The following is a 17,660-nucleotide window of genomic DNA, read 5'->3' as shown; positions in this document are numbered from 1 at the left end:
TCCATTATGCAATTCACTTTATTGCCAAGTTGATTTTGAGTATAGTAACAAACAAAACGAACATGACATTTTTTCACATTGGCTTTTAAAAAAATAAAAGCCTTATCAACATGATTTTATTAAGACACCATAATTAAAAATAAAAAAAACACACACAATTGAAATTTACAGAAAAATTAACTATAAAACATTTTGACATGCAATAAATACATTCATTTCACTAAAGCAAAGTATGATCAATATTGACAATGAAATGCAGAAAATGCAAAAATACTATTTGGTTTAATGTATTGCTTTTAATTGTTGTTTTTATGGTATAAACTCTTGTAAAACCACGAAAGGAAACACTGGACATTATTGATGTTTCATGGTGTTCTGCTTCATGCCTGCTGAAATAAGATCCTGTCTTCCACTGGAGAAAATCTCATCTCCATTGTAAATTTGCGATGCATGTATTCTGACATGTATATATATATTTTTCCATCTATCCGCAGCTACTAGCGTCTGCGTGGCAGTCTGTGTTACTGCTGAACTTTCTTATCCGCGAACCACAGCCAGTCGGGTACAACCACCTCAAAACTTCTTTATTAGATCATAATCCATCATCTCTACACTTTTTACAAAACCAGACTGGATGTGGATGTGTGTGTGTGTGTGTAAGTGTGTGTGTGTGTGTGTGTGTGGACCCTGGGGCTCTGTAATATGTTGGCACAGGTTTAGTGTGTTGGGTGGAAGCCGTCAGTGGAATCACCTTTTCTTTAATAATGGCTTTTTCAATAAGAAGCGACACTCCAAACGGAGCAAGGAAACCTAATTTAATCTGACCTAATCTGGAGCAGCAGTCTGCCTTCCAGCTGTGCGTGCGTGCGTGCGTGCGTGCGTGCGTGCGTGCGTGCGTGCGTGCGTGCAATATACAATCAAATGTTCTCTGTGACCAACTTTCGCTCTTTCAAATTCCTGCGTGTTGTGTCCTCGCTCTCTGTTTGTCTTTGACTTTATATTTCTGGAGCAGAAGTTGTACACTGTAAACTAAAAGATTCAAGCCAAAGGCCTCTTAGTCTGTCTTGTATTCGTTTAAGGTAGAGACAGAAACAGAGGTCCAAGATAAACAGATGGAAGAAGACACATGCAGCCAGAACCCCCGCCCTCTCCTATTAAACTACAAAGAGCCTACTGTGGGTCGTGGCTGATGGGGCAATAATTGTTAGGTCTGGGAAAAGCATGACATCTCTGAGGGCACGCTGACATGAACATTAACATAAAAAAAAAGACCTGCAGCAAACAATTAAAAGGAAAAACTTAATTTCCTCACAGGATCATTTCCTACAAGAGGGAAATGAAATAGAGTAAATTGCAGAATGGGGGGGGGGGGGGGGGAGAGGTGAAAAGACTCACAAGGCAACCCGTTTTTCTTTATTTGACTATCAAGGACAGGCTACTTTTCTCTTTGGTTCTGTTTTTTTTCACCCTCTCATCTCGTCTCCCTTACTCGTTCTCTCCATCTCAGTCCATAACTTGGCTGGTGCGGGCGGCCAAGGCCCGGCTCATTTGTGCAATTTCATACATGTTTACTTTACTGGCATCTTTCTGAGCATATTCCCCCCCCCCCCCAACACATTTCCCCTCACATTATTCTGCATTCCTCTACAACGATATGCTGTCTTTCATCTCCCTTTGTTAGCTATTTCTTGGCTTGAGGATCACAATACAATAACGACATCAGCCTGTTTATATATAAATATATATATATATATATATATATATATATATATATATTTGGCCCGTCATCTGCTGTATTTTAACACATGCCACAAAGTTCATTTTGGAAATTGATCAGGGTTTAAAGAAAAAGAAAGTAGCTCTACACATAAACATTTAGACAACTGTCTTCTTCAGCATGAAAAACAGCTGGAAGTAAGTGGATGAGGGGAGAGGAGGGAGGCAGCGGGCGCTGTGGGTCAGCCGTTTGTGTTGAGTGTAAGAAGAGAGGAAGAGGAGGACAGCAAAGTGCCAGAGGAAAGGCAATTGTGGGACTTCTAGGGAATCGTAAGCGTAATAAAAAAAACAAAATCACAATGCAATGATCTTTCCAGAAAAGTGCAGTTCGGGGAAATAAATCTAAAGCAGCTGCTTGTAATAAAGACTCTTGAAAGTGTCGAATCTCTCTCTTGTACTTCACCCCGCTACACTGTGGGAAAGGCGTTCCGACTTGTGGACGGACAGGTGCACTACGTGGACACATCCCGACAACTACACACTCACAGGCACACACGCATGCATACAAGTTGTTGCAGAATCATCGATAATTGTTATATGGAAGACACATTTGTATTGGTTGACTTAAGGGGCTGTTTTTTGGTTTCAACGCCAAAAAATCTTTGATTATTGATATTATTTGGCTCTAGCTGATATTTGAACAGGAGTCCTCATAAAAAAAAAATAATAATATGTACACTGGACAATAGTGGCATGTCTACGCTGTGCTCTCAAGATTAGCCACTCATAGATTATGGCTTTTTAAGGCAAAGTCAAAGTTGATCAGAAGCTTAGCTCGACAAACTACAAAACAACTAAGATTGAGTTTTGAGCGTCTGTGATATCTGCTAAGTGCTTGAGTCTTTTTGGCACCCATCGGGAAATCCAATAAATGTCCGACGGCGGAATGATTGCAGATCAGGACTATTCGGCCTGTCCGAGTCACATAGGTGACCTCGGCCCGCTGCTGCTGGTAGAGAGATTTAAGGCATGCTTTACATTTTTCAACATTAAACCTAAACCCTTTTTTGGTCTACACGGGGCCACTGGAACTCATCCAGACATTTTTTTTACTTCTATACTGTTAGTGTTGCAAAAGTTACGGGCCTGGGATGGTTGCCATAACAACATTAGAAAGGAATGAAGTGGCCTAAAAATCATATATCAAATAAAATGATCAACGCACATCTCATAGTTGGTGGTTTGTCGCACTGCACTCATTTATAATTGCGTTCGTTCACTTTATGTCCATTTATGTGACTAATAAATTGTTGAAATTTAAAAATTTCTAGACATATTCATCAAAACCACTTTGGGGCCAATGAGAGGTTTTCTGGGCTGGTGTGTAAATAACATGAACAAAGGCATATGGCATTAAACCCCATGGGGCAAGTGGCTACACCAGCAAATTAAAACAAGACTCTTGTAATTTTACTAATTGAATCAACCACAGAGCAATAAAAATACCGCCATTTTCTAAATTATGGATTACATTACAGTTTCAAGGCCCTTCATATTGATCCACGCTGCCTCAATTTAAAAAAAGAAACCTCCCCAAATTGTAACAAAATGTCTGAATGGCTTCCATGATGTCGCATCACCGTGTTTCGGGCAGAGGTCTAAGAGCAAAAAAAGGGGAAGGAAAGGAGAAGATACAGTCGCCTTGTTTTCTGAATGGAGAGTTTTAGAAGTACGAACGGGCTTTCATACTGAGACAATGGCTCGCGTCCACCCTGCTGCGCTCTCCCTGCTCCTCTCCCTCCCCATTCTCCGTCTCTCTCTATCTGCCTCTGAGCAGAAACACACGGCACATCCTGCTCAACACAACGCACCAGCCAAAAGTTCACTTCCTGCTCCTCAGCTCTTCTCCTTCACACCGACCCTATTCCCAGGACATGCATTAACGGCCCTTCATACGCCCGAATGGCATGGGGACATACAAACAGACAAGCAAACGCTTCCCTTTTCCATAGTCACACAACCCTCCTCCCCCTCTGTCTGTCTGTCATACACATTAATGCTTTTAAGCAAATTTTAAACTGTGCACACCCTACAGAAATGTTCAGCCATTATCTTGCTCTTCCCTCCTGCACAGATTTGGAGTGACAGTGGAAACACTTTGTGTTATTTTAATGGGGTGAAGCAGGGAAAAGGAGGAGACTGATTTTCATTCAACGAGTGAATGAGAAAGAGTGAGGGGACTGAAAGTCCCACGACTGACATCCGCCTACTGAACATTTTCATCACGTATGCACTTGCTTGTGAACAAAAATAACATTTAATTTAGCCTCTCATTTCTTTTTTTTGTTACAGAGCTTGACAAAAGAGTCCCAAAACATGAAGCATCATCCAAAACGAGCTGGCTTCCTGTGTGTTTGTGTGCATGGATACAGCCTCAGTCTGGCTCTCGTCATTGAAAGTTCACTAACCTCCGGAGAAATATGAGGCTACTTTTCATACTCGCCCTGTAAAGCCACTGTTCATTTAGGGAAATACTGAGAATATTCTGTGTGGTTAAAACCAAAGATCAAATCCATCATGCTCGCTAAAGTGTGGTTCAGAAATTCACAAACAGCCAGTTAAGATACGACCAAAATGACTTTGCCTTGTGTTCTAACAATGGAATTGGTCATACCAGCACAAGCCTCTTTGAGGACAACACAATAGAAAATGTATACCGCATAGTAAAAAAAAAAATCAAAACAAAGAAAATGTTAATATCACATGTTATCTCTTCACCATAAAACAAGAATGTATAAACACAGAAATAACCACAGGTTTAACACAGGACAACTGCCCTGTTGATAAGAAAATTAAAAAATGTGTGTGTGTGTGTGTGGTGTGTGTGTGTGTGTGTGTGTGTGTGTGTGTGTGTGTGTGTGTGTGTGTGTGTGTGTGTGTGTGTGTGTGTGTGGTGTGTGTGTGTGTGTGTGTGTGTGGTGTGTGCATGGGTGTCTGTGTAAGTGTGTGTGTTGACAATGTAATTGGAAGGATAGTAAAGCTTAGCGTCCCCATGCTGGGTTCAGTCCTGAGGTAAGCACCAGTTTCTCGTGCGCAGTTCAAATAAAAAAAAAAAGAGTTTTTTTAAAAAGTGACAGAAAACAACATGTTTGATATGATCATATGCTACAGAGAAGAAGCGCTTAAATTATTGTGACATTTAAAGAATAACAATCCCAAAAGTCAGGCACATTGTCTCTGTTTTTTTTGTTTTTTTTAAGCCTTTAGGATTCACTACCTCTATCACAGTGTATTTATGGCTTTAGTCTTCACATTCACCCACTGAGGTTGGCATTGGCACTATAGTGGTCAGACATTTCTAATCTGAGTCAAGGACCAGTAAAAGTGGTAAAATAAAACCAAAGGCCAGCATGTTCTTTGGAATAAACATTTTAAAGACAAAAATGTGCCGTCAACCCACAACCTTTAAGTACTCTTTTTGTTTTCAAGCTGGAGGAACTTCAGGTCAGCCAACACAGAAATATGTCATTCTTTGTTTTCACGTTGGATACAAGCGGGAAAGGGAGGCTGGGCAGGGAGACATTCGCTCGGCTCGGATATGATGTTAATAAGTGGATCAGAGGGGTAAGATGGCAGGCATGAAATGGGACATCATGCCGGCGAGCAGTGGGAATTGTCCAGGAGAAAGTGAGATTTCACAGGGATTACTGAGGCACAGCAGCTGGGGTGTGCTGTTCACCCGCTGGCTTCGGGGAAGACCCACAAAACCCCTTCTTATGTTCATATCACGGACAGATTAGCAGCTCGCTATGTGTGTGTGGAGGGGCGGGGGTGTATATATATGTGTGCAGGGTGAGTGGAGTGAAGCGCTTTTAAGGCAAAGGGCTGAGTACAGCACTCACTTTGGCCTGTCAACAGTAGCAGGGCTCCCAGACAACCATCTGCAGGGGAGGGCGGTCAAATGAGAGGTGGGACAGCGGAGCTGCGGCAACGTGACATCTGACTACCGTCGCTACGCGATTAATCATCAGGCTGCTGCGAATAGACTAATTGCTGTTGAAAGCAAATGACAGATTTCTGTGTCATTCATTCTGACCTCGTCCCTGCCTCACCGCTCGGCTGCATCCATAATTGTAAATATTACACAATGTCAGAGGCAACACCCATGCTTCGTCTGCGCCGTGAGATGAAGGTACGCTCATGAACAGGGATTAGTGTGTCATCAGTTGGGTATGTGCAATCGTGTCCCAGTTATGAGATCACACAGGGCTTTGCTCATTGCATCTCAATAACAACTGAAAGCTAAGGGATGTTAGTCAAAATGCAAAGGAAGTTTTAGGTCAAGAAGGGTTACACGCTGCGTGGAAGGCTGATTAAGCTACCATTACTGTCACATAGCATGAGTCTTTATCCGCACAGATATGTGGGGTAGTGGGTTACTTTTAAAAATGTGGAGAAAATAAAACAGAGGAGACTTTACCGAGATGCAGTCATTCCCTTGCAATCTGGGAAGCAGGAACATGATTCTGAGAAACTGGGATACATAAATGATCCTGTACCCCAAAAACAGAAGAAGAAAAAAAGAATACGTCCTCCCATTACTTTAAAGTCCAGAAGAGTTGGCTTATTCATTTGGTAAAAGTTCCGCTCAGGTCTGGACTCAAACCCTGAATCTTGTCCTTTTTATGTGCTTTTTTCATTTCTTTTGTACACTGTTGGTACTTAGGGTCAGATTGCAACATTTCCTTGCAACAGTTTCTCTTTGGATTTCACCAAAATACAAAAATAAATAAAACAATTTCAATTTTGGTTTCAATTTGTCACTTTGGCTCAATGGCTGTTATTTCTTTTTTGTTTGCATACACTGTACATAAATACTGGACTTCTTTGAGTAAGTGTCTCTTGGTCACGGAATAGCACAGAGCTCCTTTATGAAGGAGGACTTTAAGATACATTAGATGCAAAGAAAGGCACTTAGAGTCTACACCTTTTGGTGTGCATGAGCAGACCAATTCCTCCTGGCCTGTGTCTGAGGTGCAGAGGAGATATTGCGTTGAGGTGAATGGCTTTAGAATACTGCAAGTTATGTGTGCACAGATCTATTGTTGACTGCCATTTGTACAGGTCATGTGGCCTTAGCTGGGTGAGTAGCGGTCAATGCGGGCTTCAGAGAGGGCCTGTGAAGGAGGTGCGAGGGGTTGACCCAGGACATCCATCTTGTCGTGGGCGAGGCCCAGGTGCTCTGAGGCCAGTTTGGACAGCGGGTAGAGGCTTTCCATGACCTTTGCATCAGCTACCAGTTGCTGCTGGGCTTGGATGAGAAGCTCATTGGCCTTCTCCTGCTTCAGCCCCAAATGCTCTGCTGCATATTTACTCAGAGGATAGATGCCCTCCGCAAAGTCCAGCTTCAGTTTCCCATCTGCGGTCAGGCCCCCTGCAGTCCCTCCACTGCTGTGCATCTTCATGTGGCTGATGAGGTTGCGCTGCTGAGCGAACTTCCCGCCGCACACCTGACATTCGTAGGGCTTCTCCCCTGAGTGGATGCGCATGTGCTCGGTTAGGCGATACTGGCGGGTGAAGCGCATGCCGCAGGAGTCGCAGGCAAAAGGTTTAAGGCCCAGGTGGCTACGCATGTGGCGCGTCATGGTGCCCCGCTGCGTGAACTTCTTGCCACAGATGCTGCAGGGGTAAGGCCGGGTCAGCCAGTGGGTCTTCTCATGCTGGCGCAAAGTGGCAGGATCTTTGTAGGACTTCTCACAGGAGGAACAGCGGTAGGGTCGGATCATCTCCCCGATTCCCCCCGAACTCTGACTGGACTTGGTCTCCAGGTGGGACAGACTGTTCAAACTGTTGCAGCTGTTCAGGCTCCCATAACCGTTTGTATTGCTGCTCATGTTTTTGGTGCTGCCGTTATTGCTGTTTCCCATCTCCCCACCAGAGTTGCCGTACAGCTCTTCTTCCGTGTGTGTCTCCACATGTGCATTGAGTTGCTCTGAGCTCGGAAAGCCTTTGTCACAGGGAATGCAGACATACAGATTGTCCCCAAAGCTCTCTGGCTCATACGGCATGTGGAACCTCCCCATTGGTCCAGATGGGGACGGGCGGCCTTCACTACTGCCCGTCTCCTCTGTGCCTGACCCGCTCTTGTCGTCGACCCCTTCACTCTCCTCCCCGGCCTTGTGGTTGTTGTGATGCTGTTCTCCATTTTCCCCCGCTTCTTCCTCATCCTCATCCTCATCTTCATCTTCAGCTGTGTATGACAGTGGCTCGTGTTTCACCCAGCGGTAGATGTTTCCCATATCTCTGCCTGCCTCTCCACCATCTGTGGGGGTGTCAGGGCTGGGGGGGCATGGGTAGCGATCTCTTCCCTGGGAGCCTGAGCGGTGCAGGTGGGGGAGGTGTGGGCCAAGAGGCTGATTGAGATGGAGGAATGGTGGGGGAGTGAGGGAGCTTGTCTGGTCAGTCGACTCCATTTTTTCCGAGGGAAAGGCCCTTCCATTTGTCCCCTGCGTGGGACTAGTGCGTCCGCTCAGAGTCCCATCTCGCTCCTCATCGTTGTGAGTGTTCGCCAGATGGGATTGAGACGGCGTGTGCTGAGACTGGGAGTTGGGGCTTTTCTTGGAGAGATCGAGGCCATAGCTGGGGGAACAGTTCCTCTCAGGGTGGGCTGAGCGCCCAATATGGGCAGGCAGAGCTGACTGCAGGGACGGGAACACCTGAGAGCCCTGGATGGAGGTGGGAGCGTACAGTTCCGCAGCGTGAACGGCTAGCCGATGGGGAACTAGCTCCTCTAGTGGTGATGCTCGAGTTGCATTGTTATTTAAAATTCCTCCTGGTGGGCAGGACTGAATGACAGGAGTAGAAATCCTATACCTGCCACCACTTCCTAAACCCATATTATTGGGCCCCATCTTTGGGTAGGGCAGAAATGCAGGACCTGGCCTGGGAGGGTACTTGCCATTTCTTTTCAGCTTCTTTTTGCACAAAGCCACTAAGTCAAGCAGCTGAAGGTAGCTGGCTGCTGCCAAGACAGCCCCTAGATTGGGTTCAGTGGGAGAAGTGGGGTCTCCCTCACTAAGACGGCCTGTGTAGATGTAGTCCAGAATGACCCTGAAGACCCCTGGACTCACCATCTCGTGGTCGAGGTTGATGAGATTGTCATGGACCACCAAAGATTTCAAGTAGAGGCTGCTGGCAGCCAGAATGTTCTTGTGAGCTCTGAAGAGGGCGTTCTGCACCACAATGATGACATCACACAGGAAGCCTTTGGTTCGTTGGCTGTTGAGCTGCAGGAGGAGATCCCTAGCATGACTTGAAACTTCCATGGCATCCAGCATCGTCTTCAGTCCGCCACCTGCAACAACAGAATTCTGTAAAACATCATGCGGCAGTCAGCATTTCAATTCCCATATTCACAATTAATGTGTAATTTTCTGCACCATGAGAATAATTATTGTTGTTTGTTTTTTTAAAGGACTCTATCAAATCTATGATTTACACATCAGAATATCTTAAAGTATATCTGAGAGGTTATATTGCCAATAGAATGGACTGCCAACATAAAAGTAAAGGAATTCTTCGGAGTAATATGGAAAACAAAACTATCCTTGGATATGCATATTTGTGAGATTTAATATAGATTAATTCCACTTATAACAGATTTTCTTTTGAGTCACAAAACATCACTTAATTAAATTGCATTTTTATGCAAACTCATAGCAGTTAAAGTTTACATGACCATGTTTAATTCATAGATCCCACTCGATGGAACGTGCACAGAGTAAAAGATCGCTTGTGTGGGAAGTGCACATGAAGGCCACTTAGTAGGAGTGAACTTTTGCTAAAGGTGGTTTTCTCATTATTAGAAATTCAAGTCTACGCATTCACTTCCTCTGCAGCGAGCAAAAGAGAAAGAAAGAAAAAACAAAGTTCAGTGAACAGCAGATAGATATGTTGTAGCCGCTGGCTTCCTGATAAAGTATTCCACAAGTGGTGTGTAGAATTTTAAATAAAGCGAGGGATGAATGTTTCACAAGTATGAGGAACAGCAGGTATAGACCTGTGGTGGACGCACACATCCAAAAAAAAGATCCCTCGGCTCCCCTTTCTGCCCAGTCATCGAAGGAACGGGATGGAAATCAACCTTACATGGTTTCATATTTTACAGTATGATGAGCTCCAGGGATCTAATCACAGGTGGGTAGAGTAGCCAACAATTGGACTCAAGTAAAAGTACTGTTACTTCAGAATTATATGACTCAAGTAAAAGTAAAAAATGCTTGATGAAGAAACCACTCAAGTACTGAGTGCTGTTGAGTTACGTCTGATTTATTTTTTTAACACAAGCATTCAATCAGACATCTGCTGTTTCGCCCTTTCACTAAGGTAAACATGCTTTCCATATGAGGGTGGGGGGGTTGAGTCGGACATTTTTTTGTTGCTACGACTGTAAAGCTAAGATCAAGTATGGTCCCACGACGAGACATTTGATTGGCGAAACACAGTCACGTGGTAGAGACCTTTTCGCGGAAGTCTCTCTCTATTTCTGTCAAAGTTAAACATTAAAATGAGGCGTTCGCGGGGGGGGGGATGAAAACAACGACGCGTAGAATCCCAAAGAGGTAAAAAAAAGAAGAAGTAACGAGCCAATTGCAGCCTAATGTAGCGGAGGAAAAGAACAGTTTCTCAAGTAAAAGTATAGTAATTTAAAACTACTCCTGGAAGTATGATTTTTTTTTTCCATAAAATTACTCAAGTAAATGTAACGGAGTAAATGTAACTCGTGACTACCCACCTCTGGATCTAATGCGCACACACACACACACACACACACACACTCAAATATCAACACTAATTGTCCCATCAAGCCTAAAATAAACGATATGAGCTGCACGCATGAAACACAATGTATTGTTCAATCAGTGGCATCTGAGGATAGTTTACTTATGAGATTACACATCTAAACTGTCCCTAAGGGCTCCGTCTCACTTGTGGGAAACAAGCTACTAAATAAATATCATGTCATCCGTCTGATCGTGGTCTTCCTGACACCAGCTCATTCACTTCTTGTTTATGTCGTTCAGTTTACACGCTGAGCATAAGATTAGGGAAGTATGAATTTAAGTAAAATAAACCCTGACGAATAAGTTACTAGGGAATTCTGGGGAATCCAGAGTCATGTCAGTATTATCTTCTTTTACAATAGTCCTAAAAATCAGGGATACTCCCTAGTACACTTTAAGCTGTATTTTTTTTTTTTAATTGCATGGTTAGCATCAATGCCATCAATGATGAAAAACATAAAGGCAGAATTAGTATGATATCCAGCCCGGGATCATGCGAACAGTCATCAATATGAAAAGGAAAATATCTTTTAAATACCATGAGTTTAAAAAAGTATATATATATATATTCATTTTTAATTTTAATTCCAAAGGGGCTGTACTCATATCTACATGTATGACTTGTATGCTATTTATTACTTATTATCTGGTTGTGAATTTCTAAAACAAAACAAAAAAGAGAAGAAGAAGAAAAAGGCTGTGAAGAAAAAGGCGGGTAAGACAGGTTTAGGTGGATTTACGTTCCATCATGTCCCCAGTTGTCATCTGAAGTGTTTCCACTTCTGGTTTCTGTCTGGCTTTGATTACTCAGCGGCCATATTTCACCATAATTTTTAGCGTTCGGTCAGATCAAACATGTTTAGAAATGAGGGTGATGTGAGAAATAGTACTTTCCACAACATGTTGATCTTCTGCAGTCTCCACTGCATTAAGGAGTGTTTAGCTTACTGTTACTGGTTACTGTGCCGAGCATGGTGACACTTTGTGTACTCACACACACACACACACACACACACACACACACACGCACACACACAATCAGTAGATTCCCATCTGTATGCAGTCTACAGCGCCGTGTAATGCAACACGGTTCATTTGCATCACATAGCATAACAGAAAGTGAAGCCTTCTTTATATCCTGATTTATGAAGACACTTATTTTTTTTTGAAACATTTAAATCCACATGTTCTGTATCCTTGCCATGTTTTGTAAAACATCTTTTGTGATACAAGAAGAAGGAAAAAAAAAAAACTCATGCACAAAGCAAGATTTCTGTGCACCTGCAATGTGCTGTGCATACAAATAATTTTTGGTAGCGCCTTGCGGTAACAGCAGTCAAGGTGGCTGTAGGTTTCAGGACAGGACATTAAGTGTCCCTTTTGTCTCTCGTCGCGGTCTCAATGAGTCCTTTTCAGAAGCTACAACTTGTCTCTTAAAATATCTGAGCGCCCTGTTTGATGTAGCCTACAGTTAAAAAAGGGAAAGGCCACAGAAAAACGTGTTTCACAAAAGTCTCGATCTGGAGGGCATGTGTAAGCTCACTGCATCCTGTTAGGAAGCCATGTAAGATTGCAATGATATTTAGTCAGAGAACACATCTCATTGCATATAGGCCCGTTTTCTCGGAAGCACATTCTAAGCCTGCGCTACAGCTTGTCTTGTTAGGCTGTTGTGTTAAATGAAATCGTTTTTCTAAGTCGCACACAGAGTCCTGAGAGAAGTATCCTTGAGTGCTTCTGGGATGCATGGCTGTTTCCGTCTGACAGCATTCTTTTTTTAATGACCCGTCAACACGCTGAGATGATGGGGATGTAGTTTACAGGGAGGACACTCAGTTATTTGCAATACCATTAATATCCATTGATGCTGCCTGGTTTGTCACTTTTGGGGTTTGGGGTGAAGCAGGAGACTGAACTTCCTACCTCCGCATGCAGTCGGAACATCTGCTTAAAACGTTGTGTTGACATTTTATTTTCTTCATTTCAATTTGCAGCCCATGCTCATGGGGCCTTGTTGATTTTAGAAGCCATTTGACCATGTCCAGTACACCGTCCAGGTTCAATTTATGAGGCAATGCAGCATCAGTGTAAATTTGCAAGAACATATTTTACTGTAGTTTTGTATTACTTTTAATCCAACTCATTTATTACTTTTTTGTCATTTTTGTGACTTATGAGAGGGAAATGCATGCATTAAACAACAGACTGTTTCACAATTAAGTTGAAGGTAAGTTTAAAGTTATGAAAAAATAATTAAAGTGCAGCAGCACTGTAATGACGGGTGAATAAGAAGACTTTTGGGGAGTCAGAGTCGGTTTCCTGTTCGAATAATCGCGGATCTAAAAATCATCACGCATGTGAAAAAGTGTCGGAAGGGCGTTTTAATCTTGATGCCGTTCACGAATATTAATATCATGTTGTTATGTTGTATTTGCCTATTAACGGGAGAAATTGTCACTCAATTATTTTGGATTACAATCATGTTGGTGCCGTGCAAGTTGGACAACAGATTTATTTTTAGTTTTTATTATTTAGTGGCACTATTTTCTCATTTCTTCTCCTCGTAGATAGACAAATGGCATTACATTTCCCCGTGATTTGGAGTTGCACGGGGACATCTGAGCACTACTTCACGTCCCGTTTTTTTCATCATGTTGTCCGCTGACTGTGTGTGTGTGTGTGTGTGTGTGTGTGTGTGTGTGTGTGTGTGTGTGTGTGTGTGTGTGTGTGTGCGAGACGCGTCCTCTCTGTGTCTCTCAACTCTTTTACTCTCTCTTCTCTTTTCTATTGCAACCGAATCACGAGTGAAGCTGCAGCGCCTCATCCTTTAGACCTTCACCTTATCCCCGCCAAAATAGCTTTTAAATCCCCCCCCACCCCCCCAGATCCAGACCTGTATCTACAACAAGGGGCATCAGACAGCTGGTCCCCCTCCACAGCTGTCAACAGCACTGAGAAACTCTAAAATTTCGCCTTTTATGAAAAGAAAACCAGAAATTCATGCACTAAAATACACCACAAATATCCCTATAATATTCTCATGTGTTCGGAGTGACACACACACACACACACACACACACACACACACACACACACACACACACACCAATGGGCCTGTTTTGTCTAATACAGAGACATGGTTAGTGACATGGTTATTATTTCACTGCTTCCTTATTCAACTTATTACAGGCTACTGTACTTGTGTAGTTCCCTTTTGACAGAGGTCGATGTTCCCTTTAACTTTTACGCACGTTTTTACGTTCAATTTGAGTTCAAAAACATTTGAAAAAAATAATTAATTATTAATGAGTGTGGTCATATAATTAATAATTAAACTCCGAAGGTGAGATCTTTAAAAAAAAAGAGTGAAAAAAAGAAATCATGTTTCAAAGTCTGATTTTACAAAGAGTCTTGTGAAGTAACTTTTCGAAATTTTCTACATAATTTTGCTGTATTTTTTAAGCATAATACGTATAATAATAATCTAAATTTGCCATTACATCAGACTGATCCGGATTGTTTTTACAAAAGTGACTTTTCCATGTAGCCTGAAGCCTTAATTCATTTTTAGGAGGAGGAATACACATTTTCAACCGAATTACATAAATGCGTAAAAGTATAAGCGGAGCCTCGTATCGGTATCAAAATTATAACAACAAGTAAAACGCTGGATGTAAAATAATGATATATACATATAATATATATATCAACGATTAATTAATTTTTTTTAAATACATTTCCTCTCTGACAGCATGGACTGCACAGTTTCATGCGTAAAAACTTAAATGTCATCCTTCCCCTTTTCTTGTTTGGGTGCCTGCGCGCGTGCAGCGTATATCAGCTCTTACCTGCATGCCCGATGTCTTCTGCCATCCGATCTAAGTCTCCCTTAATGATCATCTCAGCAGTCTCCAGGAGTCATATCTGACGTTTCAGCTTTGAATTGCCAGCCTCCAAAAACCCATGCCAGTTTTCCGAGCGCGTCTGCCAGCTCTTTTTTTTTGTATGATTATTAATTGATATGAATTTCTTGTCGCTCCTTAGGTCCGTCCTCCCACCCACTTCCCTCCCTCTCCCTCTCCCTCTTTCTCTGTCCCTGCCCCTCCTCTCCCTTCTTTCTCATCCCCTCCTATAAAATACGTGCTTAGACCAGCATCAGTTTCCTCCTATTTCTTTTCTATTTTTTTTTTTGTTTTGTCCTTCTTCTAGTAATTTCCTTAGCTATTTTTGAGTCGGAGCAATAACGCGCACCGGCTTGATAATGGAGCCTCTGTGCGCCTTAAGTGTTTTAGCGCCCCGTGTGATGTCAGTCTATAATAAAACTAAAAGGTAAAATCGAGGGCAGGAACTTCAAGTGACCCCAACTTGAACTTCTCAACACATCGTCTTAAAGAGACAGACAGCCGTGGTGCGCGCACGTACGTATGATGCGTATTTATGATCAGGCAGCCCACTCCAACTTTGGAGGGGATTATAATGATAATAATAATAAAACCGGTTACATCAAGAGTTGTTTTAATGTCAAGACCTTTAAGGGATTGGACTCCCTCACCCAAACACCACCATATTTTATGTAATTTTGTCACTGAGGCCAACATGAAATCAAAATTAATTGCACTCTGTTTGCTTTTTTGTCATTTAGGACTTAAATGCACATGGTATTCTCTAGTTGTACACTTTTTAATTAATGAATGAATAAATGAAGGTGTCTTTCACAGTCCCTGCAGACCTCCCCTGAGAAGATTTGAAGGCTTAATGTCCCATTAGGCCAAAGGCATAAAGAGCACAACTAAGTGGAAACTAAATAGGGGCTTGATACACACACACACACACACACACACACACACACACACACACACACACACACACACCTCTCTCTCTCTCTCTCTCTGTCAGGTATAACACACCAGCTGTGACTCTCACCCATCAGCTGGACATCGCTATTGAAGTGGACAGCACCACTGACAGTGTATCCTAAATGGACAGACACAAGTCCTCTGAAAACTGTCAACACAAGGACATCAGGGCTTATTTTCATATTTAAATAATCAACTTAAAAACGTATCAAGGACTCTGTGTCAAAATACTCCTATGATCAGTAATCCACGCAGCTGTATGCCATAACATAGAGCCCACTGTGGACACTGTCTTTAAAATAATTGCTTCCCTTTTCTACAGATATATTATACAGTATCAATAATAGTAAAAATAAAAACATTATTTTATTTCTTACTTTACGCCTACATCTTATGGAAATATTAACCACAAGACCTCCAGTGTCTTGGATGACTTTATTATGCCAATGTCAAGATTAAAAAGTGAAAAATGAAAATATTCTAATGTAGCCGAAGAGACCAGCTTTAGGCCGGGACGTGCGCATTTGATCCACATGATCAAGCGTTGTCTGTGGGGAAGGCTTTACGGGACCATCGGCTCAATATAAAAAATACATTAAATCCATTCAAACTAGGACAAACTCATCATGTCCACTAAAAAGCTGCTCGTTGTGACGCAGTGGCACACGACGGCATCGGTGCCATCCCTGCCTCTCTGCCGTATCGCAGTCTTACCTCGGACTCATGTCTGGTGCTCTGCCCGTATGTCTGCTCTCCTTATCGGCATTCCCTCATTAGGTCCTCCGCAGTTTCCTCCAAGTCGAGCTCTCTCTCTCTCTTTCTCTCTCTCCCTCTCAAAACGTATCTTCCGTGTTACTTTGCAGCCCTCTGTCTCTCGGTTTCCATTCCTTTCACTCTCTTCCATACACTGAATATCTCACGTGTTAACAAGACTATCTGACACTTCAGACTGTGTTGGTGTTGGTGTCGGTGTCCGCTCGGACCAAACCTGCCAGCGGAGACTTTACGCGCACAGCGACACCCAACGGTGCACTTGGCGGCAGCGAGTCCCATTGGCCTCATCAAGGGGGGGCATGCAGTGCAGTGGTGGTGGGTGGGGGGGGAATTACAAATTATGGCTGCTATGACCTCTGGTTTATGAGTACCATATAAAAATATGTAGCCATATTGAAAAAAGTGGGTGTTTATGCGGGAAATCAGGCACATGGCCACTTATGTCAGATAGATAGATAGATAGATAGATAGATAGATAGATAGATAGATAGATAGATAGATAGTTTGATAGATGGGGGGGGGGTGTTAAAAATTATGGATGCTATGGTCTCTGGTTTGTGAGTACCATATAAAAATATGCAGCCATATTGAAAAAATTGGGTGTTTATGCGGGAAATCAAGCACATTGCCACTTATGTCAGATGGATAGATAGATAGATAGAAAGATCGATTTGGGGTTGTTAAAAATTATGGATGGTATGACTTCTGATTTATGGGTACCATATAATAATATGCAGCCATATTGAAAAAATTGGGTGTTTATGCGGGAAATCAAGCACATGGCCACTTATGTCAGATAGATAGATAGATAGATAGATAGATAGATAGATAGATAGATAGATAGATGGGGGGGTTAAAAATTATGCATGCTATGACATCTGGTTTGTGAGTACCATATAAAAATATGCAGCCATATTGAAAAAATTGTGTTTATGCAGGAAATCAGGCACATGGCCACTTATGTCAGATAGATAGATAGATAGATAGATAGATATTGATCCCAAAAAAAGGGGAAATTAAGTGTTACTGCAGCAAAATCAGTCACACGGCACAGAATATAAATATATATGAAATACTAGGATACAATATACATACACACAATGTACATGAAATGGTAATAGGATAAAATAGAATAACATATATTTAAAAATATACACATTGTTAAATTGTTTGTAAATAAACCTATTGTGCAGGTTGCACTTAGTGCAGTATTGTGGTGTCATCATATAAATGTTGAACCCCTTTCATATTCACGTTAAAATGTCCATGGTGGGATGATGTATTCAGACAGTTCACATTAAGTACGTAGCAGCAGTTATAAAGATACTCTATTACAAGTAAAAGTCCTGAATTTAAAGTACAACAGCACCAAAATGTACTTTAAGAACTTTTACCCCTGCCGCTGTTATTCTATCATTGGATCAGTATTATTATGGATGCATTTACATGTAAGCTGTGTTATTAATATGAT

The 17,660-nt window shown here is 42.2% G+C and overlaps 1 protein-coding gene across 4 annotated transcripts; it reads right to left on the bottom strand.

The window, feature by feature from the left end:
• hic1 (hypermethylated in cancer 1) lies at positions 1-16,424 on the bottom strand. Of its 4 annotated transcripts, none has more exons than XM_032503322.1 (2): positions 16,130-16,424; positions 1-9,086 (listed from the first exon to the last, which is right to left on the bottom strand). In XM_032503322.1, exon 2 carries the CDS (start codon positions 9,051-9,053, stop codon positions 6,852-6,854), a length of 2,202 nt encoding a protein of 733 aa, XP_032359213.1. In that variant the 5' UTR covers positions 9,054-9,086; positions 16,130-16,424; the 3' UTR covers positions 1-6,851. The 4 variants fall into 4 exon arrangements, with proteins under 4 accessions (XP_032359213.1, XP_032359212.1, XP_032359211.1 ...); XM_032503321.1 differs by having other exon boundaries at positions 1-9,070; XM_032503320.1 differs by lacking the exon at positions 16,130-16,424 and adding an exon at positions 14,408-14,615.
• Positions 16,425-17,660: the final 1,236 nt, after the last annotated feature.

This window comes from Etheostoma spectabile, chromosome 3, assembly GCF_008692095.1.
Source record: "Etheostoma spectabile isolate EspeVRDwgs_2016 chromosome 3, UIUC_Espe_1.0, whole genome shotgun sequence".
In the NCBI taxonomy this organism is placed as follows: domain Eukaryota; kingdom Metazoa; phylum Chordata; class Actinopteri; order Perciformes; family Percidae; genus Etheostoma; species Etheostoma spectabile.
This window is presented reverse-complemented; position numbering and strand designations above follow the sequence as displayed.

What these genes read in the sequence shown, in the direction of transcription:
- hic1 (XM_032503314.1), bottom strand. Translation starts at nt 14,459, where the DNA reads ATGATCATTAAGGGAGACTTAGATCGGATGGCAGAAGACATCGGGCAT. An exon ending in AGAAGACATCGGGCATGCAG is followed by an intron (nt 9,071 to 14,407) that starts GTAAGAGCTGAT and finishes CTGTTGTTGCAG; the next exon opens with GTGGCGGACTGAAGACGATG.